Genomic DNA, 24,638 nt, shown 5'->3' with positions numbered 1-24,638 from the left:
AGATGATCTCGCTGGCCCCTGCATTTGGTTTATCAAGCGAAAGTCCGGCTTGAGAGACACTTGCTAGCAGAGGTTAGATAAAGAGAGTTGTATAGGGGATCAGCTCCCGTATATATACTCTTTGAACATTATTAGGTGTGTGAGTGCTCCAAGTTGCCTTTTGCTATTATGATGTGATTTTGTATGAAAATTATGATGATGTTGCATTCCACTCTTTATGATGCATTAGCTTTAGATAGCTATAGAAATTGTAGTTAAAATCGGTATTTTACTCCATGAGTCGAACGCTCACTTCTATTCACCTATTTTTTCAGGTTCCAGGAAGAGTTCTTTTATAGAGCAATATATTTTCTTCCTTGCAGGTTTAACGTCAGTTATTTAATTATTTTATTATTTTTTTTCTAAATTTGAAATCTAAAACTCTGCATGTGTTAACAGTAATATGGACATTGTTAGGAATCGTGTTAATTTAAATTCCTGAGGTTAATAAATAAAAATTTGTATGATATTTAAACAATTTGTAAGTTTTTTTTTATGTTTATCGGGTTGAATTGACCCGAATAAAAATATTTTATTTTATTTAATTTTATTTACATGTTGGCCCTAAGTTTTTGGGCTTTGGGTATGGATTTAGGAACAATAAGGCTTACTATGGGTCTCGGGAGCTTTATACTGGCCTAAGTCTTAATGCCGGTCCAGCTCATGAGATCGGGTTGTGACAATAATATTTACCCGTATGAGGAGGAGATTATATTAGTTGTTGAAGTCTAATTTCTAAAGCCTTCCCAAAGGAGTAGGTGGCAGAATCAAATTTAAATTTCACTCCCTTAATCCTCTTATTTAAAAAATAAATAAATAAATAAATAAAAGACGCTATAGTGTAAACCAAAGCAATAACAATAGCGTGGAAATAAATGTAAGAATCTTCTCTTACTAAAAAAATAAAAGGCGTAACAATGTAAACTAAAATAATAGCAATAGTGTGGAAATAAGCGTAAGAAGAACGTGTGTATGATAAGACTTCGTAGAATTTTTGGGATTGTGATCCATACCAAACTCGAAAAGTCAAGCCTCAAAATGGCATTACCAAAACCAAATTCATATAGCTTGTATTTGGATTGTGATTGGAAGATTAAACTGCTATTCTTTCTAAAATATTATTTTAAATGTTGAAAAAATGATTTTCAAAAAATTATGGTGGTTTTGAAGTTTTTTTTTTATGATTAAGATATATTATTTAATTTTAAATTATTTTTTATGGATGCATCTAATATAAACTTAATATGATATTAAATAAATTTTATAATTATTAATTAAATATTTAAATATAAATTTATATAAAATTAATTAAAATTTATATAATAAATATATAAATTTAAATATAAATATTTAATTTAATAATTATATCATTTATTCCCATATAAAATCAAGTTTATAATAGTTACACTTTTTTTTTTTTAGACCTTTTTAATACCTTAGAACTAGCTTATTTAAATTAGTATCTTTCTCAACAGTAACGTCGAAGGCGCTGTAGGAAAAAAAAAAAAATCCAAGTTCAAAGCATGCCTTAGTTGACTAGCCAACGTCAAGCAATTGAAGTCTGAAATGAATTGATTAGACTCAGGCAAAAACAAGGGCCAAAAGATTGAAATTTGAGCATGACATCCACATATTTGACCACGCATGTATTGTAGAGGAGGATTTTATACGTGATCAACTTGCGCAAGTTTTGTAAATTAAACTAGTTAGTTGCCTTGGTTAGTGGGAAGTAGGATTCCCATATAATTTGAGGCTTATAATTGTGCACTGCATTCTAGATTAAACATTTTTTAAGGGGAAAAAATTTTGAGCTACCATGCAAGTTTCAGGACTTTGAGAATGCCAATGAGCGATATAGGTGCACTTAATTAATAAATAATTGCCGTACACTTGCATATACTTGAAATATAATGCATTTACTCATATTTACTCATTTCATTTATTTTTATTTATTTTTTAGAAAAAATTATTTATCATATTTAAAAAAATCAAAGAGAATTAACTATTTTTTTTTTTAATTTTACCTTTTATTTTTATTAAATAAAATAAATATTTATATAAAAAATAATTAAATAAAATAAAAAATAATTTAATCAATTATTAATATATATTTTAGAAAAATAAAGCTATACAATTATTTTCTTAATATAGAAGTAAGAATTTTACGCATAAACAGTTGTAAAATTATTACCATGCATACCAAAAGAAGGCGCTTTAGAGGATAGTCCGACTAAAGTTCGCTTGGACATGCGGCAAGTAGATATTATTCGGCCGTTTAAAGAAAATGGCTCTCTAACCTGGATTGGGTTGGGCCACTACTAACTGAATTTATAAAGGGATTGGATACATTGTCAAGGATCAATTGCTGCAACGACACTATTGAACGCCTTGATAGGGATGATAAAAAGGAAAATTCTTGCCTAAAACTTGAAATATCACACTAACTCCAGGCTAATATATAGGAAATAAATATAGATGAATATATAATAACTGAAAGACATGATAATTATTTATTAACCAAGTGTAACACTTGTATGAACATGCTAAATCTGATAATTAAAAAAAAAAAAAAAAGGAATTGGCCCCCAAACCTGTGCACGGCCAACCATTCAGAGAGTCTGAAAATTCCCAAAGCTATTGTGGATAAGTTACTTGGCCTTCTTAAAACAATGCCTAAATAAATTAAATTTGAGGAAGAAATTTTTAAGCCCTTTCAATTTTAATGGAAATTGAAATATTTGTTTTTGCAATGTTTGCCTAGTCGTCTTCCGTCAAGTTGTTTGCAAAATCAATTTATCCATGCTCGGAGTGAGCAATATCTTGCTAAATCGGACTTCTACATCTCCGAAGAACTGGTGTTTATGTACCTTAGATTTAAGTGTAAATTACTATTAGTTCTTGAATTTTACATTTTTAATTTGATTCCCTTAATAAACACACACCAACCAAAAATTCAATATTTTATAATTAAAGTCAAAGGAAAATACCATTCTACACCCCCCCTCCCCCAACTAGTACCATGTTCCCCTCAACAGTCAAGCTTGAGAGTTGCTCTCATTGTCTTAATTGTTTCTCATTAAATCGAGAATGCTGTGAAGGTAGAAAACTTGAATGCAAAGGCAATACCCGAGCACTACAGAGGAGACGCGCCACAATAGAGCAATAAGGAGGGCCACAATAGAGCAATTAATCAGAAAATGCCGTGAAAGTAGAGAACCTAAATGCAAAGCAAACTACATAGCACTGGCGAGGTAGATGAGCCAAAATGGGGGGCCACAATAGAGCAATAGATAGGGGATGATGACGATGGAGCGGCGATCCGAGGTGGGCTGCAACCGAAGCAAGCAAGGGAGATTTGAGTGGGTCTACAGAGGCTAAGAAAGGAGCAACAGCGGTGGGTAGAGAAGCATGAAACCTGTAACCCCACAAACAGTCTCCTGTAGAAGTCTAATTTTTTTCGCCTCCGTGACAAACTGCGTGGGGCCATGGGGTTGAGGTTTTAGGTAATTTTGTAATTATATTTTTTAATAGAGAGCATTTATGGTATTTTACACCTTTGACCACCTTGGTTAATAGAAAAAGATACACTTTAGAACGGAGGGAAGAATATATGAACTAATTAGGTTTTCAGAATAGATGAATGATTTGTTAATATTAGCAGAACTCATAGACTAGATAGTAATTTATCCTAAATTAAACCTCGTAAATCCACTATATCTAACTACAGAAGTATTACTAGGCTTTGATTAATTGGATTATCCATCACTTCCCATGTTCTTTAAACCAGTGGCTTTGGAGGCAAAATATCCTGCTTCTTCAAGGATATAACAGAAAAGAGAAGAGGACATTTCTGAAGTAACTACTCCATGATTCTACCTGCTGAAAACTTGAACCAAATAGCAAAAATGTTAATATCCCACATTGATTTGTAAAAGGATGATGTGTCTCTTATAAAGCCTTTGACACCTTCTCCTCTTGAGCTAACTTTTGATAGTAAGTTATACCCAGCTCATTTTCTTAAGAAAAAACCATGGCATGCAATATGCCAATCTACTTGAAATATTTGAAAGTGATTTTTACTAACTACAATTCAAAATATTGGTTAGCTTTTATTTAACAGCTACCTGATGAACCTCAACAAGCACAACACACTCCGGATTCCATAATCCACTTTGGTGTAAAGGGCAATAGAAAATAACAGCAATTGCACTAATCAGCAACATGATTAGTAAAAGAAAACCAACGTGTGCAAGTCTTAACTATCTCATGATACCACCCCATCACCCTGGCATTTTTTCTGGGATAACTTAATCAGTTCAGAACCCATAAGAATATGGAACTATGATCATGACTAATCTTTGGCTACCGAGTGTAGATCTTTTGTAACAGCGAAGAAATTTCTTCCTAGAAAATGGTTGGCTTATATACCATGGCTCAGAAATTCCAAATAACATCTAATCTGCAGAAATTCATAGAACACCAAACAGAATATAGAATCCGTTAATATGATGAACAACTCAATATCATCAAGATAGTAAAACATAGCAAAGCGTAAAGGAAAGGTTAAGACAACAACATTGGTGACAAAATTCTAAGTTCAAACACCAAAAGGATGAAGTTATGCAATAACCTCATGGTTGCCACAAAAAAAAAAAAAAAAACAACTAAATATCAAAGTCTTCTAAGCAAACAGGTTTTAGATCTGATTTCCATCCACCAACAATCAAAGTCATGTATGATGCTCAAACGAAAGCTAAAGCCAACTCTCTCTGCCCTTGTTGGTACCATTTACCAACTTAAAGGCAAGTTGGCTTGACAGAAAAATAAATTTGGTAAAGAATTAATTGCAGCGCCCTTTCAGTGATTTAGTATGTTTCTATGCTAAAACGTTATATGTAGCACCATACAATTTGTCATTAGCACCTACAATTTTGATGACCAATCCCTCATAGGACTTAATCTAATCAAGAACCAAAATTCTTCTAAAAAAAAGAAAAAAAGAAAATTTTACAGAAAACGAGTGCAGTGCTATAAGTATAAGCGACTGTACCATAATTCATTCAATTTCACCAAAAATCAACAATGAAACAGAACATAGAAATTCTTAAACTAAGAAATTTCAATACCAGAACAATAAAATACTCTAATTATTACTACAAACAAGCACCAGAACCAGATCTACACATAGATTTCTCCTGTAATCATCCTATATGAATAGCAAACACTAAAAGTAAATAAAAATTTTCTTTAACAAAAAAAAGCTTCAACTAATTAATAGTAAGAACCTTAAAAGAGTAGCCTCCGATTTATCGCTTTCCGATCTTCACGAACTCCAGAATCGGACTCGTCGTGGAACCAACCGACCGATTTCTGCGCTTCGTAAACAATCTGTGAAATGCCTGTGCGAGAACACGCCAACAAACAGATATAGATTCAGAAAAATGAAGATGCAAAGGCGTATGTACGTAGGTAGAGAAGAGAGAGAACCTTGTTGGACGGTGCGTTTATTCTCGCGGATCTCTTGAATGGTGGCGGAGATTTTCCAATAGAGAGGACGACCAACGTAGAAGAGGATCATAATGACGAGAACCGCCACCACTAGTCGAAATGTGATCCTCGTTGCTGGAGATGCCATTCTTACTTCTTAGCGTGTGGATTTTGGGACGAGAACCGATGTGAGGAATGAAGACTACGACTATCTTGTTCTTATGCAATGCGTCCTGCCACGTTTACAGTTCTCTTTTTTTTTTTCTTTTCTTTTTTTCAATTTCAGTAGAATGATTGGGATTAAAGGGTTTTTATATATTATTTTATTAATAATTATAAAAAAAATTAAAATAATTTAAAATAATCATAAAAAATACCTGATAAGAAATTTGGGAGATGTTGTCCATGTAATAAAAGATGTTTTAAATATCCATGTAATAAGGGTAATTATAATCATATAATCCTTCATTTCTTTTAATTAATTTATCATATTTAAAAAATGAACAAATATTAATTATTTTTATTTTTTATATTTATTAAATAAAATAAATATTTATACTAAAATAATTAATTGATATAAAAAATAATTTAATTAATTATTAATATATTTTTATAAAAATAAAATTACCCAATCATATAAAAAAGAGGTAATATTTTATATATTTTAATGAATTTATTTTCTGTTAAAATTGTTTTATTACTGTGATCAAAATACCAGAGAAAAATTTTCAAACTAAAATTAAGCAGAAATCTATTCAACAATTTTAATTTTGATTCCTATTTGATATTGATTAAATTCAATAGATAAAATCTTTTCGGTTTGCGGCCAAACATTAGGAATTCAAGCGAATTGATTTATTTTTTTTATTAATTTAATATTTTTTAATTTTTTGACTTAATTTTTTTTTAAAAAATAAAGAATAATTGACTGAATTCTTCTGAAGCTTATATAAATTACTCTATTTGCATGATATATATATATATATATATATATATATATATATATATATATATATATATAATGGCAATAATGAGATAAAATGAAAGTTTTTACATATTGCCGTATCAATGTCAAACACAAAAAGGAACCTGTAGTTTTTACCAATGCTATACTAACTGCTCATATTTCCGAAGAAGTGACAGCAAAGTATAGCTATACATGACAGTTCCATGTACAAAAATTTTCTATATGCCTATTATGGAAATGCATCAACAAAGCTTCGGGCTTTCACTAAACGTAGCTTCCAAAAAGAAGGCCAAAAATTGCATTTGTACAACTATATGCCATAAGCCCGCCTCCTACTTGACCTCCGTCTTGGTGGAACTGGTTCCCATTTGGCAATGACACCATCCCAGGAAGAGCTAACCATCATAGGGTAGACAGGATGCCAACTACAGTCTCTTACAGCACCTTCATGATAATCAAGTCTTGCAACTTGAGCCCCACTCACCTATATTAAAAGAATCCAGTTTACCAACAAATTAAAAAGATGAAATCTCTCATCGAGTTCCATCACTACTATGCGGACAACTCTTAAGTTGGGGAAACTACCATAGGCTTTTTTTGCCCATGTTTGTTTGTGCTTCTATGCAGAGACTCCCAAAATAAAAACAGTGCTCATCTCAAAACTCAAAAAGCACGGAGAGAGCAGCTTGTTCAATAAGAATGTATTGTTTGTGCTGGAGTTTCTGCATAGAAGCAGAAACTGCAGGACCAAACTAATTTGACAAGAAAATTTGCATATGAAACAAGCAGAATGATTGCTACCCAGATTAGTCATTAGCAAAGAGCAGATTCCTTGGTGAAATTCAGAGTGTCTCACTCCAGATTAGTCATTAGCAAAGAGCTGATTCCTTGGTTAAATTTAACATGTCTCCAGATTTAGGTCACAAACATTTGCTTTAAAAATATAAAAGGAAAGATATGAAGTCCTTGCAGGTCCTAACATTTTCAGTCTCATTTATTGAAGGAAAATTAATTTTTAACAACATATTTCAAACGTCAAAAAACAATTTCTAATTGATTTTACAGTAGAAACTAGAAAATAGATCAGTTTTCTCAGACAATGCACAAACAAGCTAATTTCTGCAAAAGAAACGAAGCTTGAGCAACATAATCTTAATTCTGATGGAAGTACTAAATCAGCACGTACCAGATCATAAATATAAACAGAACAATCGCTAGATCCACTGTAAATGTACTTTTGACCAGTGCTGCAACAAGCGAATCACCAAATTAGTAATGAACCAAAATTCTTTACAATTGTCAATGCCACCAAAACAAAATAACATCTTGCAAAAAAGAAATTGCCCTAAGACCAGTCAAATGATCAGACACAACCCAAATTTGATGACAAGTTAATTCAGGTTTTGGCCCAGCTAAATTTACAGTAGCATAACCACAATATCTAAATTGTCAACAACAAAAATCTTTAACAGTGTTATGCAGTATGATTAGAAGGTGCTACTTTTTCTAAATTGTTTGGTTTGATACTTGTCTTCATGAGTGGCTTGGCTTATAGATTAGCAAGGAGGAGAGAAAAAAAATGTCAAGATCTCAATCAAGTTAGGTGCATTAAGGATAAAGAAGGAAAAGTGTTGGTAAAAGATGAGGACATTAAAGAAAGATGGAGAAATTATTTTGATGATCTCTTTAACAATAGTCAAAGTGGTAATAGCGTGAATATAGATTACAAAGCAATAGAAAAGAATGTAAATTATACTAGAAGGATTAGATCTTTAGAAGAAAAGGAGGCACTTAAGAGAATGAAAGTAGGTAAATCCTGTGGACCCGATAAAATACCAATTGAAGTCTGAAAGTGCTTGGGAGATATAGGAGTGGTATGGTTAACTAAATTGTTTAATAAGATTCTAAACTCAAAGAAAATGCTAGAGGAATGGAGGAGGAGTATTTTAGTATCTATTTTTAAAAATAAGGGAGACATACAGAGTTGCTCAAACTATAGAGGAATTAAACTCATGAGCCATACTATGAAGTTGTGGGAGAGACTTGTAGAACATCGACTACGTCATGACACTTCTATCTCTCCCAATCAATTTAGCTTCATGCCCGGTCGTTCAACCATAGAAGCGATTTTTCTCATTAGAATCTTGATGGAGAAATATAGAGATGTGAAAAAGGATCTACACATGGTTTTTATCGATTTGGAGAAGGTTTATGATAGTGTTCCAAGAGATGTCTTATGGAGAGTGTTAGAACAAAAGAGAGTATCTATTAGGTACATACAAGTGTTGAAAGATATTTATGAAGAAGCAACTACTATTGTGCGCACAGTGGGAGGAGACACAAGGGAATCTCTTATCTCAATTAGATTACACCAAGGTTCAGCTGTAAGCCTTTACCTTTTTATATTAGTTTTAGATGAATTGACGAAACATATACAAGAGAGTATCCCTTGGTGCATGATGTTTGCAAATGATATAGTTCTGATAGATGAGACGCGATAAGAAGTCAAGCTAGAGCTTTGGAGAAGTACTCTAGAGTCAAAGGGTTTTAAGTTAAGTAGAACGAAGACAGAATATATGCATTGCAAGTTCAGTGAAGGCTGAACTGGTGATAGGGAATGAGTTAGCTTTGATAGAGTGGTACTGCCCCAAAGTAATCACTTTAAATATCTCGACTCAATCCTTCAAGTAGATAAGGGATGTGAGGAGGATGTTAGTCATAGGATTAAAGTCAAATGGTTGAAGTGAAAAAGTACCACGGGAGTTTTATGTGATAGCAAAATTCTCAATAAGTTGAAAGGAAAAATTTTACCGTACAGCCATACGATCGGCCATGTTATATGGTAGTGAGTACTGGACACTGAAAGAGTCGTATGCATCTAAGATAAGAGTTGCAGAGATGAGAATGTTAAGGTGGATGAGTGGTTACACTAGATTAGATAAAGTTCGTAATGAAAGTCTTAGGGAAAAGGTAGGAGTAGTGCCAATTGAGGATAAGTTGAGACAATGAAGATTGAGGTGGTTTGGTCATGTGAAGCGTAGACATACGGAAACTCCAGTTAGACAAGTAGAGCACATTAGGTTTGAGGATAGAAAGAAAAGAAGGGGTAGACCTAAACTGACTTGGAGGAGAGTAGTACAACATGACCTATAAGTATTACACATTTTCGAGGATTTAATCTAAAATCATTTAGAATAGAGAAAGAGAATCCATATAGCCGATCCCAAATTCTTGGGATAAATGTTTAGTTGAGTTGAGTGGAGTATTAAGCCTAACTTCAAAAATTTAGGAAAAACCCAAGATTCACAAAATATGCATTTAGAGGTTGAAGATTTACACAGGGACCTGCACAGAGGTGATTTAGCAAGTTCAATTATCCATGATGTGATATTTGATTGATGAGTACCTATATTCTGGAGAGAAGTAACAGCGAATCAGAGTGCGCAAGACTGAATGACCTCTGTATGTGGCCAATGACTGATCATGAGGATGTTTCAAGGTTCTTGCATGGGGTGTGTACTCCATCCATCTGTAGTCCCAGCCAGTATCTCCTAGAATTGGAGCGCTGGTTAAAGAGAAATGTTAATTAGCAACATAAATTGAAAACACATGCTTGACTTAAGTAAAGCATAACTGATTCAAGTACAACAAACAAGATCATATGATAACTACAATTCCTTATCTCCCAGTCTGTCCTTTTAAAAGTTCCATTCTGGTAATGTTCATCTAACACTTCAGTAAAAGAAGTTTCTGTATGGACTACAATAACTAGAAACCCCTCAAGCCCTCGACTTTCCTTCCTTTCTGACCCTCTTTACAGTTATTTCATAATGTTAGCCCACCACAGAAAGTCAAGCCACAATTTTCTTACTCAAGCCTATTGTCTTTATCCATGATTATAAACTCCTGGAAAGATCTTTATCTCATATTGCCAAGGAAAAAAAAATTAGAAAAACAAAAAACCTTTAACATTTGTGCAACCCCAAAAACAACGTTTAGTATCTTCCAAGACTTTCAGTAGGCGGCATAAGCCAAGACAGAAATGCAACTTCTTTCAAATACCATAAACTGAAACAGACATGCAACTCTAAAATTATTAAAATCAACCTTTTTGGACCTCAACTTGGCTCCAGCCAAGCCTCATCCATCAGCAGATAATATTAATTATGTATATTTCACAACCTGCAAGCATTTTAGATGACTGCCTACTAACAAGAATGGCTCAAACACAAACCATATGAGTATATACTAACGAAAGAATGATTGCGTCCTAAAAAGCATGGATCATACACAAACCATATGAATATATTCTTAGGAAAGAATTACAAGTATTAAAAGTCAAGCACAAAGATCTGGAAATGAGTGTGCATGTGTTGGATAAGATCAGAAAGGTAGGAAATAACATTTTGCACCATGTGGCATTAGAGGACATCTTTCGTATATCCCATAGTTTGGTAGTTTGATCTTTTCCATTTGAAATTAAATAACGCCCATCACCACGACTGTCTAAGAACGTAATGCCTTTTAGATGTCCAATCAAGATCCCTGCCGCTTTTCCTCTGCCGGTAAAGCAGCGCCTATCCCACACCTGCAGAGTTACAAACCAAGTAAAAATCCCTCAATCAAACAAGTTCATATGCAGATGGCCGAGCTAGCTTCACATTGAACATCAGCAGCCTGAAAAAAGCATGATTATTTGTTGAAAACTGTTTATTTTTTCAACAGCATTATGTCACTTGAACAGTAGAATAAATTGGTTTCCCGGATACTCTAAGTGCCTTGCAAAATGTTTGTTCAGCCTACACAAACGCTTCTGTTGCAAAGGGAATGAATTGGAAACAACCTTGGCTCATACTCGAGAAAAATATAACATAAAGATCAATATTTTACCTTACAGATGTTATCATCACTTCCAGAATATATGATATGGCCAGTTTCATCCGCAAAACATACTGTGTTAACATCAGACTGCAAGAAAAAACAAAAATCAGATTACAATGTGTCTAAACTCTAAACATTCTAAACCCTGCTCAAAAGCTAGCCACAAATATTAAGATTAAGGCATCCTTTGACACATAAAAATGTTCCTGGTAATTATCAATCAGAAATACCTGATGGGCATGGATTCGGAGGCTATTCTTATTTGCCTCAAGATCATAAACATATATTGCATTATCACTACTTCCAGCTACAAGTTCTCGCCCATCTGTTGAAAATTTCACAGAGAAGATCCCAAACTCATACTCATCATCATCATCTTCTTCATTCCAAGAAAAATCCAAACCATCATGAATTTCCTGCATGTAAAGGCTTCAGTACCCAATAGCCAGATTCTTAATAATATTATGCATTTGAGAAAGAGAACTGAACGATTTCTTCTGTCTTTTTTGAAATTCAATAAATATTGGTTGATCATATATTCCATTATAGTTATATGATTCATAGTATCATTTCCTATTTGATCCCTTTGAATTTCATATTTGAAGTTGCAACCAGATCTATTCATTAAAAAGAGTTGAGTCAATACATTTTTTATGTACCCATAGGTACTATATTGGATTTGAATAAGATTAAGGATCAATCCTCATTGATCGACTGCCAGTTGTTGCTAGAAAATACCACTTTTTTTTTTTTTTGGGATCTTCCAAATCATTCCCACAGGAGATCTGGACAGCAAAAATGGAAAAATAAACAGGTGCTAGAACCAAATCATAATTGGTAAAGTTCTCACGAAAGAGAAAATTGTTGTCTACAAGTGAGGATATCTTATCAAGTCATGGATGAAAATACCAAGGTAACTAAGTTGAGCACACAACAGTGCAATATAGAGTACTGTTGGTCACCTGCAGAGATGACTTCAGAACCATTTATGGTAACCTGACTTCAATAATCACAGTAACATAGGCACTCCTCCAGAAGAAAGAGATTTACGGCGGCAAATATCATCTAATCAACTGCTTCATTAGAAGATGCACCGAGTGAAATTTACCAAACAATGGCATCCTATAACCCAAACTAGATTCTAATGTACATATCATGGATCACAAATGAAGATCTATTGAGTGAAGTTTACCTAGCAAATGCATCCTATAACCAAATTAGATCTTCATGTACATATCATGGGCAACAAAATGAAAAGAAAATTTCCACATATGACTGTCTATAGAACCAATAGAATCTATAATTCAAAGATATTGGATAAAGGCAATCCATTAAATGAATGGAATTTTAAAACTAGCAAAAAGTTTAGCCTTCATTTGGCACAGAATAATGCATGCAGAAAAGGATCACTGTAAGCATGGACAACTTGCAGCACATACCGTTACGTTGGCAAGTGACTCTGTTGCAGAAGATCCAATATTTACAATATGGACAACTGGTGACATGCTAGCATACACCTGCACCATTTACATTCAACTAAAATCATATCAACACTGAAATGCATTGGCTTGACATAAGGGAATTAAATATTTCAAAGTTATCAATTTATGATGAAACTCGGTTATCCAACAATGACAAGCATAGGAAAAAAAAAAATCAGTTACAGAAAATGTAACCTACAAATAAAATGGAATCTATAAGGCTCAAAAGAATATGCCATGTCAGATTTGCAACTTTTATTATTGAATATTTGAAGTATCCAAGAATTGGTAATATTGCTATCTATACCAAAAAGAGCAGCAAATGCGATTAGAGGAGAGAATAAAGACATGCCGTGGAAAATTAATTATATTCAGGGTGCCAGAATAGAGCCAAGTTCTAGTGATGATCTAAGCTGCTGTATGAGATCACGTATATTTCCTTATCATAGAGGACCAAAAAATTAAAAGACTTAAGATGGCCATGGCGAATTTAGAAAAGACCAAAAAAATTTATGGGGTCAACATATAAAAAATTTTTCTGTGGTTATTTTTTTTTTTTTAATAAAGAGAGTGCCAAATGACTTCTCATTTACAAAAATGTATCTATCACTTAAAAAGAAGGCCAGAAAAAAAAAATTTAGAGTCAACATATAAAAAGCATTTTTGTAATCAAGATTTGAGGGTGTTTAGTTTGGCTTACAAGTCAGTCAAACCTACTAATAAGTAGAAGGTCATAAGTAAACTAGTGTTTGATTAGACTTATAAGTTAAAAAAACTACTTAAAATAAATCAGAAGTCATAAGTAAATGTACCTCACTCATGACTTATCTACTAATTTAAAACTACTCATTGACCAAGTAAATGACTATATTATCCTAATAATTTTTTTAAAATATCAATACTATCCTCATTTTAACAATTGCAACACTAAATGATATATCTTTTTCATAAATTTTGACAAATTAAGTTCTTTTTAAACATTTTTAACCAAATACCTAAACTATTTAAATTTAAATTTAAATAATTTTACCAAACAATTGACTACTTATTTTTAAAAAATTAACTTATAAATTAAAAAATATTTTTTAAGTCAAAAAGTTAAAAGTAAGTAGCCAAGCTAAACACCCTCTTTTCTTTTTTAATAAAAAGAGTGTCAATTGACTCCCATTTGTAGAAATACATTTGTTATTAAAAAAGAGGATTTAACAATTAAATTTATGAGGAGTCAATGTAGATGAGTACATATATACATAAGAGTAATTTAACAAGAAAGAGAGGTAAATTAACCCCTCATTTTTGCTACTGCATCTGCCAATGTGGCCAATAGATCCCTTCTTCCAGGCTTTTCAAGCAAAGAAGAAAACACTATTACAAAAGAGCACCCTAGCCTTCCCCCTCTCCCTACCCCCAACATACATGCAAAACACCACAATAAGGAGGTGGAAAGGGAGGCAACAAATAAATAATTGTCTAAAGCACTAGTCATGTGCACATGCATGTAAATGGGCATGCAAGTAACAAAATGTGCAAATGCATGCAGGCACAGATGTGTACACAACTACACATGCATGTACAGTGCAAGAAAAGGTCAATGAACAAATAATTGGGTAAAAAGATGATCCAATAACATGAGCATTTCCTAAAAATGAAAAATTACAACACAATGAACCAGGAAACAAACAGATAGATACTGAAGAAATTTCTGACTGATATTTAATTTGCTAAGAAGTTCTAAGTTGTAACAGAAGTGGTCCACCAAATAAAAAGCAGCTCTTGATTAAAATCAAAGAACCTGCATTAATGCATCAGGTAATGATTCTGATTTCCCATCTTGATCGTATATCTAACATGCCTCTTTGTCTAACAATTACCACAGACTTACAAGATGGCGCTGATCCGGTGAAAGACAAGTATCAGTAATTGTCCATCTCAAACTTTTGGCTAAAATGTCTTTCTGAACTTTCCAGTCCTTATCCACATTATATATCCTAATGTGGCTTCCCTGTATCAAATGAAACAAATAAAAACACTTGAAAAAATGTAACAAACAAACTTCATATTTTAAGTATCCCAGAACTTGGATGAGAAATAAAGCTTTCCAATTATCTTATCAATGTATCAGCTCTATACAAAGTTATAGAAACATACCTGAAATCCTGCAATGAAAAGAGTACCATCATCAGAAAACTGAGAAACATAAGCACGGCTTTTCATCCGGTCCACCCTACAAGGACCATTGACAGGCAAATATTGGCTTAAAACATGACAACCATCTGCAGTTGAGAATCTTCCCCTCCCAGAATAATTACACTCTCGACCAACCAACATTTTCACAGTTGAGACTGGTAGCCTGAACTTGCCAGGTACATTCTTACTTAAAAATTCACTGGGTGCTGATCTTAGTTTTGTGAGCTGAGCAATTTCGTGATCAAGAAAATCAGAATTCCCATTTGGTCCTTGCCTTGCAAATGATCTATAGTGAGCACTCTCATCATCACAGATGCTAGTATTCTTGTGTACACCACTCATGTTTATCCCTTAATTGAGTTCCAGTGGACACAAACTTTCAATTTAGAACCACAGGCATACATGGGCGAGTATAAAACCTACAGAACCTCCCCCACCACAACAACAAATCAAAATAAACCTGGTCAATCCTGCATTGCATAATGAACACCATGACTTTTAAGCCAAGATCATTGATAAAATAACTCAAAATCACACACAAGCGGACGTGTGAGAAGTGCACATATCGTCCCAATAGTCATGAATAAAACCCCAAAGTCAACGAAACTATCAAGCTACTAGAAGAAATGCACGATTCTACCTCAACAAAAACACTAAAACTCATGCTTGCCTTGTTTTAATCCAAATACCTGACTATTCCTTGCTTACACAGGTAATTCCAACAATACAACAACCAGAAACAGTTAAATATATTGATATAGCACTATGATTAAACACCAGGGAACGAGAGCAAAAGCTCAGATATTGAATTCGTAAACAATCCTAGATTGAGCACGATTTCGTTGAAAATTTCCACTAGCATGTAAACAAAAGGATAATAAACCAAAAACAAGAATCCGAGTTTCATTTTCTAGGAAACCAATAAAAAATGTAAACGAAAAAGGCAAAATCAAAGCTCACCTTTGAGCAGAATTAGTGAGAGTGATTGTGCTCGAAGCTATGATTTGTAGTTTTCGTGAGGGATTTGTCTTAGTATGGATGATTTCTTGGGCTAAAGATCGTGCAGAGTTGGAAGCCGGTGCTCTGTTCCATTGGAAGAGGGAGGGACACGTGCTTTATATACGGAGCAGTGAGGTGAGTAGGTGGCGTTGAATCACGCGCGTTCCATTGAGTCTGGTAGTCAGAAACAGAAAATTTCTCCGCACTTGGTCAGGGTGCCTTGTCGGACGAATTTGATACACCGCACGGAAAAATTTCCTTATTGGTGAAACCGAAGAGATTGCGGCTCTATATCCCCTGATTTGGAATTTATTTTTTCTTTTAAAAATTTCATATTTAAAATTAAAATTTTAATTTTTTTTATTTAAAAAATTTTAATTTTAAAGGAAATAAGTATAATTTTAAATTACATACTTTATTATAAAATTTATATAAAATATTAATTAAATATATAATTAAAATAATAATAAAACTTACCCTTTAGTGTTGCACCATTCATAAATATATATTTTTATAAATTTAATTTTTTAAGTTCTTTTGATTCTCTCTAAATATTTTTTTCTAAATTAAGTGAAAATGTGAAAAAAAAAGTCTCAATGAGGAAAGAAGTTTTGGGGCTGAGCAGAGATTGAAGAAGAATAGAGCTAAGAGTTTTTGATTTTCAATGGAGAATAATTGAAAAATGCAATGAAGGGTTTGGGACTTTGAGGGATATTGGTGACCACTAAGCATCATATTTATCAAGGAGAGAGGGGAAGTGACCGTAGTAATTTTAAAATTTCAGCTCGGTTTGATTCAATTTTATTGAAAATTTTCCTTTAAACTTAATCAAATAGAATACAATGATATTTTTAAAAAAAATTAAATTAAATTAATTTTTTTTAATTTAATTTGATATAAGATTAAAATATAAATATTATGAATTATATTTTATGTTAATGGTTTGTCTATTGAGAATTATTTTTTATTGTGAAAAAAAAAATTATTCTTTATTTATTGAAAGAGAAAAATTTATAAGCATTTGTCAAATTAAATTATTATGATGCGTAAGAAAAGTTCATTATTGTATTCTTTTTTTTTTTTTTGAAATTACTGTATTGGTCATATAATAAAATTTTAACTTTAAATAGATAGTTTCCCTTAAAAAAACATTAAATATATATTAAATTATAGTTTTAGCCTTTATCTTTTATGTCAAAATTTTCTTTAATGAGAATAATTTATATATAAATTTTTATTTATATTTTATGTTAAATTTAAGAAATTATATTTTTATTTATAATTGTATGACTCTTATTATTTTAACAATACAATAGTTATCCTTGTGGGTTGTTATGACAGTAGGATAGACTAGATTTTGAGGCGTGATAAATCATTATATTTAAGGTATTAATTACTTTCACTAGATTGCTGCAAGATAGTAACTTATAAAAATTATTTTTAAGAATTTTTTGTACGAATAGAATTTAAAAATATTAGAAGAGAAGAAGAATAATAAATGTATTATATGAATTTGAACAAATAATCCATTTTTATAGATAATAAAAAATCATGACATCTTTTATAACTATTTGCATGTAATAGATATGTCTATTTATAATAGACACATTTATTTGCTAACAAATACATCTAATTGTAATTTAAATAATTATTTTTATTTCATATGCATATATGCCGAGTGCTACCATGGAATAATATATATTTATTTAAATATATACAATTCTATATATTTTATTTTCTATCTACTTCTTCCCTTTGTATTTTAAATTTATGAAAATTTTTTATCTCTCTGCTATCTAACATTCAAGCTAGGACACTGCAGATTAAATTTTTTTGTCCCTTCTTCCTCTATCTTTTTCTTTTTGAGGAAGGACCTATGTTGTGAAGTCAGGCTACTTCCATTATTTCTCAAATGCAAAGCACAAGCACAGGCAACTATATACGGTAGTTACAGGTTAAAATTTCAGACCCTGGCCCTATGGCCTCTTTCTAACATGAAAAAGGAAAATTTTGATGGTCTTGTTGCAATATGCAGAGTGTGCAACTGCAACTGCAACTTCTTGCTGGGTTTGAGACTGGACCTTTTGCTGCTATGCATCATCAAAATTTTTAAGGCCTTCAAAAGAATTTCCAATCTAATTACCAATAGACTGGATCTTTCTCCATTTCTATGAATTGATAGATTCTTGAATTTCTTCTAGTGTTTTTCCTTTGGTTTCTGGCACAAACTTGGCCACGAATAGAATAGCTGTCAATGAGACTCCAGAGTACAGAAAAAATGTACCTAAGAACAATCAAACATTCCAAAAAAAAACTCAGTTGGGTATAACATTTCAAGCTGATAAAATACACTTTCTGTGCCTTGCATAGATAAAGAAGTTTCATTTACCTGAAGAACTCCAGCTCATGAGAAAGTTGAAAGTGTAAGAAACTAGCCAGGCACCTAACCAGTTCACCAGCACCACCAAGCTCCCACCAACTCCCTTTATATTTATTGGAAAGATCTGCCAAGATACCACAGAAGTTTTAGATGGCACACAAACTTTTCAATGCTGGCTGCATTATCAACTGTACTAGAATCGTAGCACAAACAAGTAAACACATATAGTTACCTCAGACATGATCAACCATGGAACTGCTCCCATTCCAATTGAGAATGATGATATAAATATCTAATTTCAAGTGGGAAAAAAAAGATCACTTATATTAATTTCTGGAGTTATCTGAGTAATTAAATGAAATTGCAGTTACATTGTAGGTAAATTTACCAGCACTCCTGCAAGAACCATTGTCGGTACCCATCTGAGCAACAAACCATGTGCCTGAACCAAAATCAATAAATTGAAGAGCAGAAAATACATGACAGACTACACAATTCATAGAATACCGATTCGTCGACTTACCTTGAGAAAGAAAGAAACTCCAGCGAGGAAGCAGCCTAGGAATGTCCCAGCTGCAGAAACCTTCACATAAGCAAAAGCACATTAGTGATAAACATATGCAAACCTAGCTGTCAAAATATAATCTTCAAAAACTAAGAAGTTGTTGAGGAAAAATGTACCATTATCAGTACTTTTCTTCCTGATTTGTCCATTAACAGTGCTCCCACTATTGTTATTGGAATCTGAATTGATTCATTTCAGATGGATCAGCTTTCAGGTTTCAACAGAGAAAAAAAATAATCAATGAATTTATTGGGACAGTAGCCAATGTCAAATACCTGAACACAAGCATAAGCTATGGTTCCAATCGTACCAGAAGAAAATCCTGCAGTTTTCATTAAAGAATTTAAGAATCAAAGGGAAAGTCAAAGAACTAATAACAACTGATATTAAACATAATAATTGGTTTAATTACCAGCTGATACAAAGATTTGACTAGCATAAAATCCAATTCCATTAATTCCTACAAATTGCTGGAATACCATGATTGCAATTCCAATCTGAACAAGATTGCAAGAAATCAGAAAACATGAAAGATAACCACAATATAAACTAACATTGAATTTCTCAACATATAAGCGATTTATACTTACAAGTACACAACGAGTGTATTGTCTTTGAAATAAATCGAAAGTTCTAGCTTTAGGAAGAGACTGAAGAGTTTGAATATAAGCCTGTCAAGAAAAAGAACAGAAATATTTAGTCCCAAAGATGCATGAGTTATATTTGAATTTTGATTAGATTCTTTTTAAGTTAGTTCAAGAAAACTACTTGGATTTCAGCTGCTTCGCGTGTAACATCAGTATCTTTGCCACGAAGTTTCTGCAGTGTCTCTTGGAATTCTTTTTCTTTGCCAACTTTTGCCTGAACAACTAAATTAGTCTCATTTTCCAAAACAAAAGTTGTTTAGCTCAGTAGCGCTAGAGTCTTCTCCAAGACTTTAACGTCTTGAGTCCGAGTCTCTGCTAGTTGGAGCCAAAGAAACTAAAAGAACCTCAGTGCTTATTTATATTCTTACCAGCCATCTAGGGGATTCCGGAACGAAGAACAGACCAACAAGCAGGAAAATGCAGGGAATAAGGCCTTCAAATTAAAATCAACCATCAGTGCTAATTGCAAGTTCAATAAAACTTACCAACAATAGAGAAATAGTATTATATTATAACAGAATTAATTAGAATTTTTACCAGTCAGAGCCAGTGCTCTCCATGTTATTACACTTCCTAGCAAGAAAGCAATGGATGAACCAGTAACGATCAAGAGCTGCAAATTAGAAAGGCATACAACCGAAGGGATCAAAAAGTTTAGTAAGTATTGAACGTCAATCAGTGTGGAGAATTTTTATGCATAGAGTTTCATGATCTCCTACCTGATTCAATGTGGTAAGCCCTCCGCGAAGATTCTTAGGGGATATTTCTGCTATAAATATAGGGACCTGTTTTATTTTCACATGGACATTAGAATTTACAAGGCAGAAAAATATTTAAAGCTAATAAGGGCAATGCTTATCAGGTAATTACCACAAACGAGAAAACTCCAATGCCATAACCTGTGAAAAATCTTCCCATGTCAAGCGACAAATATCCCTGAAGCAAACCCATTACCAAGAAACAAAGTAGCAATAGTTAGGTATAACTTGAGGTTCAAAGAATAATGAATTTTTCAAGGAACCAGAAGGCAAAAACTGTACATACTCCAGAGAAAAACACAGCAAGCCATCCTGTAATGCAGAATCCAGCTGAAATTCTCATTGCCTGTTTATATAAAACAAATCATGTTTAGTAAATTGGAGATTAACCAATTCTTAAATGGCCTGAACTTGGAAATTAATTTATTTACATACCCCTTTTCTACCAATGTAGTCTGCAATCCGGCCACTTGTAACAGCACCAACCATTCCACCAATTGTTAATATAGAACCAAACAAGGAGTACTGCAAAATGAACAGAAATTCAATTAACTAGTTGCAATTTAGATAATGTGATGCTTATATTGGCAAAGAAAAAACAGAAATAAAAAAGAGAGAGAGAGAAAATAGGCTAACCTGGGCTGTTGTGAGATTAAGATCCTCCATGATTGCAGATTGAGTGGGTGCTGAGTAGCCCACCTGCCAAAACAATAACTTGAGCTAAAAAACCAAACCCTTTTTTGACATATCTGTATTGTGTTTTGTATTCTGTTCCTAAATGGGGAAAAAAACGAAACAAAAAAGAAGAAAGCCACTTAGTAAACCATGAACATAAACTCCAGCTTCTTTCCATCCTCCAAGGTGACTTAAAAAAAGGAAAAAAGCTGATACTAGGAACAGAAAATAAGCTTAAAGAACTTACACAAGAACCAAATGCAAAAGAACCACAGACAACAACAAATGTGCTAAGCAGAACCATTGCAATGGATCCAGTCTCATGATCAGTAGTCCCATCATGAGTTTTATAAGCAACAATCTTCTCTTCTTGGATCAATGACCTTTCCAGGTCTTCAAGGCTATTAATTTCGCCTTGTTCAACATCTTTGTTCTGTTCAGTTGCCATAAATTGAGCTAAACAATGAAAGAAAAGAAAGTTGCAAATAAGGACTTTTTGATTGTGTGAGAAAAGAAGGTTGCAGGGTGGGGTATATTTATATGCATGCAAGAGTAAGATTTTTATTGAATTCTATCTTAAATCTCCATGATTGGGAGATACCATAACCACTAATAAAAGACTGCTGCAAGATTGAAAAATCCATGTGAGGCCCTATCAGCTCATTGTTCATATACAAACCAAAAATTTCTGCTGATGCCAGTAATAATTTAAGATTAATTATTGATTTTGCATCTCAATAATTTTTTTACTCATTTGACTTTAGTTATAACATTAAAATTTTATGTTAATTATGCAGATATCATTAAATTAATATTATATTATTTTTAAAAATAAATTTTAATTCAATCACATCGAAATCATCTTCAATTAATGAATGATGAGATGGGTGATTTACCATGCAGCCAGTTGAAGCCCAGAAAGAGTTGAAGTTTTGGTGGCGACAGTTGACAAACTGTATCCACGTGAGCATGTGTTGAGGAAAACTGTATCGGGTTACAGAAATATCAATGGCAACTTCATATTAATGCCTAAAAAAATAACAATAACAATAATTAAATTTTAATTTTAAATGAATTTTTTTGTCATTAGACTCTATTAAATATTAAATTCGTATTAATATTTAAAATTTATAAATATTTTAATAAAATTTTTGATAAACAAGGGAAGATATTTCTAACCGGTGGGATTCTGCAGTGGCCAAAGATGAATTATAAAACGACATTGTTTTGACTTGATCATAAATTTTAGCATTTTAACAAAAAATTATAATGAAAATAAATATGAATATTTCCCATTTTAAATTAGAAGTTTATGCTATCATATCTTGTTTAGCATCATAAATAAAAAAAATTTTGACCAACTTTTAAAAAAATATATCAAATATTTCCGCAGAAATTTCTAAACTGGTAAATTTTTTCTTTATATTTATTCAAATTTAAAAAGGTTAAAATTCGACATTTTATAATTTAAATTAGTAATTGTAATGAAATTAATTTATTAATGAAAACATTATTATAAATTAAAAAAAATATATTATAAATCAATGATTTTATATGGATAGTTACTTTCTAAATGGTTAAGAAAATGAGAACTTTAATATTTTTTAAAAATTAAAATTGTCAGTTAAATAATAAAAATTTTAATACTTCATGAAAATTTGAAATTCCTAAAGTGATTACTCAAACCCAATAAGTAATAAATCAGCCATCATGATCACTAGGGTCAAGTTTGTTTCTATTTTCCTGCACTTTCTTATATTAGCTTCATTTGAAAGAAGAAGAAAATCCATCCAAACAACTTAAAACCACAAAATGAAAAATCTCCCATCAGAAAGATATTATGAGAGTTGTACCTGACTCAGCCACCAATGTTTTGTAGCATATTATAGTTAATTATTCTCCCCCACACCTTTCCCTTCCCTGCACAAATTGGCTTCTTGCCAGTGTAGAAATGTAATGTAACATCTGGTACAATGTTGACTGGGACATATCTCATATCAATCTGCGTCAGAACCAACGCACCCATATATCTACATTTGATGAGGGTGGCCCTAATATAGCTCAGAAGAACTCTGAATATGGATCTATAAGATAAGTGATGTACTCTTAATTATTTAATATATAATTAATAATTCAATACCTCAAATGCTTGATATTTTCTTTTATTTTTATTTATCTCCACAAAAATAATTGAGATCGTAATATTATTTTGAAAATGATAGATATCGCCCATGAAAGTACTTACACGAAATATAAACAAAATCTATTTGATTATATATTTTATAAAGTTTTTCTTTATTTTTTTTAGAATTTAAATTAATTTAACGATTTAGTATTTCAAAAATTGATCACTTTTGGAAACTATTCCACAAGTTGTATGCAGGCAATTACTTGTCTTGTTAATGTTTTCATGGTGTCATTTTCTTTATTATAATTATTCATTGATCAATTTTGGAAACTATTCCACAAGTTGTACGCAAGTGAGAAGATTGAGAAGATATATATATATATATATATATATATATATATATATATATATATATATATATATATATATATATATATAATTGATTTTAAATTTAAAACCTCAAAATTTTGAAAAATACTCAAATATTTTTAAATTAAAATTTATTAATTAGAGTGAAAAATTCATGATAAATTCAATAATTATCCTTGAATTTAAGAGTCATAATGAAATTATCTCCAAGTTTAAAAATATAATATAAAGTAAAATATTTTTAATTTTTAATAGTTGATTTATACAATTTAAAGTGGAGTCAAGTAGGTAATTATGTGACAATGATAAAATCGACTATAATTTTATTTATAAATCAATAATGAAAGAATTTTAATGGTATGAGATAATAAAATATTAGATATATAATAATTAATTATAGTGATTTTATCTTTAAAAAATATCAATAATTATTTATATGACTGTCACTCTATATTATCTATATTATCATGTTACTTATAAATCGATTATTTAGAATTAAAAGAAATTTATTGTAAAAAATTTTGAAGTTCTTGAAGTTTTATGTTAATTGTTAAATTAATGGTATTTTTATTATAATTTTTAAAATTTTGGAAAGAAGTCTTGAGACTTATCTACAGTAACATTAATGGGAGATATAGGAAAAGAGATGTGGATGGAAAGCGATGAAAGGCGTCAAAATCTGAGACTCTTGATTTTTCAACAACTTGCATTTACTAAGCTTAACTGTTTGATAATATAGGAATTGCGTCATGCACATGGAATCAGCAGTGATCCCTGCAGTGTAAGGCTTGTTCGACGCTAAGGTAATTTTTAAAATTTATTTAATTATTTTAAAATTTTTATAATTAATATATATTAAATTTAATTTATAACTATTAAATAAATAATTTATTTTATTTACTTATTAATAGTATATTTATTCTAATTTATAAATTAATTATAAACTTTAAGAATAAGTTGTTATTTATTTATAATAATTTTTTTAATTTATAAATTAAAAAAATTGAGAAATCATCTTTTTATTTTAATATTTATGAATCATGTAATTATAAACTAATTTAATTAAATTTAAAAT

At 31.6% G+C, this 24,638-nt stretch overlaps 3 protein-coding genes across 5 annotated transcripts; all 3 read right to left on the bottom strand.

The window, feature by feature from the left end:
• Window positions 1–4,227: 4,227 nt before the first annotated feature.
• LOC110631915 (uncharacterized) lies at window positions 4,228–5,750 on the bottom strand. The gene is made up of 3 exons (XM_021779937.2): window positions 5,527–5,750; window positions 5,325–5,438; window positions 4,228–4,498 (listed from the first exon to the last, which is right to left on the bottom strand). The coding sequence occupies exons 1-2, from the start codon at window positions 5,672–5,674 to the stop codon at window positions 5,326–5,328; spliced, it is 261 nt and encodes an 86-aa protein (XP_021635629.1). The 5' UTR covers window positions 5,675–5,750; the 3' UTR covers window positions 4,228–4,498; window position 5,325.
• An 807-nt stretch (window positions 5,751–6,557) lies between these two features.
• On the bottom strand, window positions 6,558–16,376 carry LOC110631941 (LEC14B homolog). Of its 2 annotated transcripts, XM_058145020.1 has the most exons (10): window positions 16,003–16,376; window positions 15,004–15,461; window positions 14,738–14,857; window positions 12,814–12,891; window positions 11,605–11,790; window positions 11,384–11,461; window positions 10,897–11,081; window positions 9,900–10,058; window positions 7,680–7,740; window positions 6,558–6,977 (listed from the first exon to the last, which is right to left on the bottom strand). In XM_058145020.1, exons 2-10 carry the CDS (start codon window positions 15,382–15,384, stop codon window positions 6,804–6,806), a joined length of 1,422 nt encoding a protein of 473 aa, XP_058001003.1. In that variant the 5' UTR covers window positions 15,385–15,461; window positions 16,003–16,376; the 3' UTR covers window positions 6,558–6,803. The 2 variants fall into 2 exon arrangements, with proteins under 2 accessions (XP_058001003.1, XP_021635683.2); XM_021779991.2 differs by lacking the exon at window positions 16,003–16,376 and having other exon boundaries at window positions 10,906–11,081; window positions 15,004–15,384.
• A 1,542-nt stretch (window positions 16,377–17,918) lies between these two features.
• On the bottom strand, window positions 17,919–21,786 carry LOC110631925 (sugar transporter ERD6-like 16). 2 transcript variants are annotated; one of them, XM_021779947.2, is made up of 18 exons: window positions 21,314–21,786; window positions 21,028–21,090; window positions 20,827–20,916; window positions 20,678–20,737; window positions 20,504–20,569; window positions 20,353–20,418; window positions 20,171–20,246; window positions 20,002–20,066; window positions 19,755–19,847; window positions 19,577–19,657; window positions 19,399–19,483; window positions 19,262–19,308; window positions 19,103–19,165; window positions 18,945–19,004; window positions 18,810–18,863; window positions 18,654–18,713; window positions 18,431–18,545; window positions 17,919–18,325 (listed from the first exon to the last, which is right to left on the bottom strand). In XM_021779947.2, exons 1-18 carry the CDS (start codon window positions 21,512–21,514, stop codon window positions 18,210–18,212), a joined length of 1,461 nt encoding a protein of 486 aa, XP_021635639.2. In that variant the 5' UTR covers window positions 21,515–21,786; the 3' UTR covers window positions 17,919–18,209. The 2 variants fall into 2 exon arrangements, with proteins under 2 accessions (XP_021635639.2, XP_021635640.2); XM_021779948.2 differs by having other exon boundaries at window positions 21,028–21,165; window positions 21,314–21,451.
• Window positions 21,787–24,638: the final 2,852 nt, after the last annotated feature.

The sequence above is a fragment of the Hevea brasiliensis genome, chromosome 4 (assembly GCF_030052815.1).
Source record: "Hevea brasiliensis isolate MT/VB/25A 57/8 chromosome 4, ASM3005281v1, whole genome shotgun sequence".
Taxonomy (NCBI): domain Eukaryota; kingdom Viridiplantae; phylum Streptophyta; class Magnoliopsida; order Malpighiales; family Euphorbiaceae; genus Hevea; species Hevea brasiliensis.
The sequence above is the reverse complement of the archived record's forward strand: the minus strand, read 5'-3'. Positions and strand labels throughout refer to the sequence as shown.

Bases quoted from the DNA above. Each gene is read 5' to 3' on its own strand.
- LOC110631915 (XM_021779937.2), bottom strand. From the start codon at position 5,674: ATGGCATCTCCAGCAACGAGGATCACATTTCGACTAGTGGTGGCGGTT. The intron at 5,439-5,526 runs GTTCTCTCTCTT...GTTCTCGCACAG, and splicing joins TAAACGCACCGTCCAACAAG to GCATTTCACAGATTGTTTAC.
- LOC110631941 (XM_058145020.1), bottom strand. From the start codon at position 15,384: ATGAGTGGTGTACACAAGAATACTAGCATCTGTGATGATGAGAGTGCT. The intron at 12,892-14,737 runs GTAAGTCTGTGG...TAAATGGTGCAG, and splicing joins CACCGGATCAGCGCCATCTT to GTGTATGCTAGCATGTCACC. The intron at 11,791-12,813 runs GTATGTGCTGCA...CTTTACATGCAG, and splicing joins AGTCACTTGCCAACGTAACG to GAAATTCATGATGGTTTGGA.
- LOC110631925 (XM_021779947.2), bottom strand. From the start codon at position 21,514: ATGGCAACTGAACAGAACAAAGATGTTGAACAAGGCGAAATTAATAGC. The intron at 19,658-19,754 runs GTAGTTTTCTTG...TTTTCTTGACAG, and splicing joins GCGAAGCAGCTGAAATCCAA to GCTTATATTCAAACTCTTCA. The intron at 19,484-19,576 runs GTAAGTATAAAT...AATCTTGTTCAG, and splicing joins AATACACTCGTTGTGTACTT to ATTGGAATTGCAATCATGGT.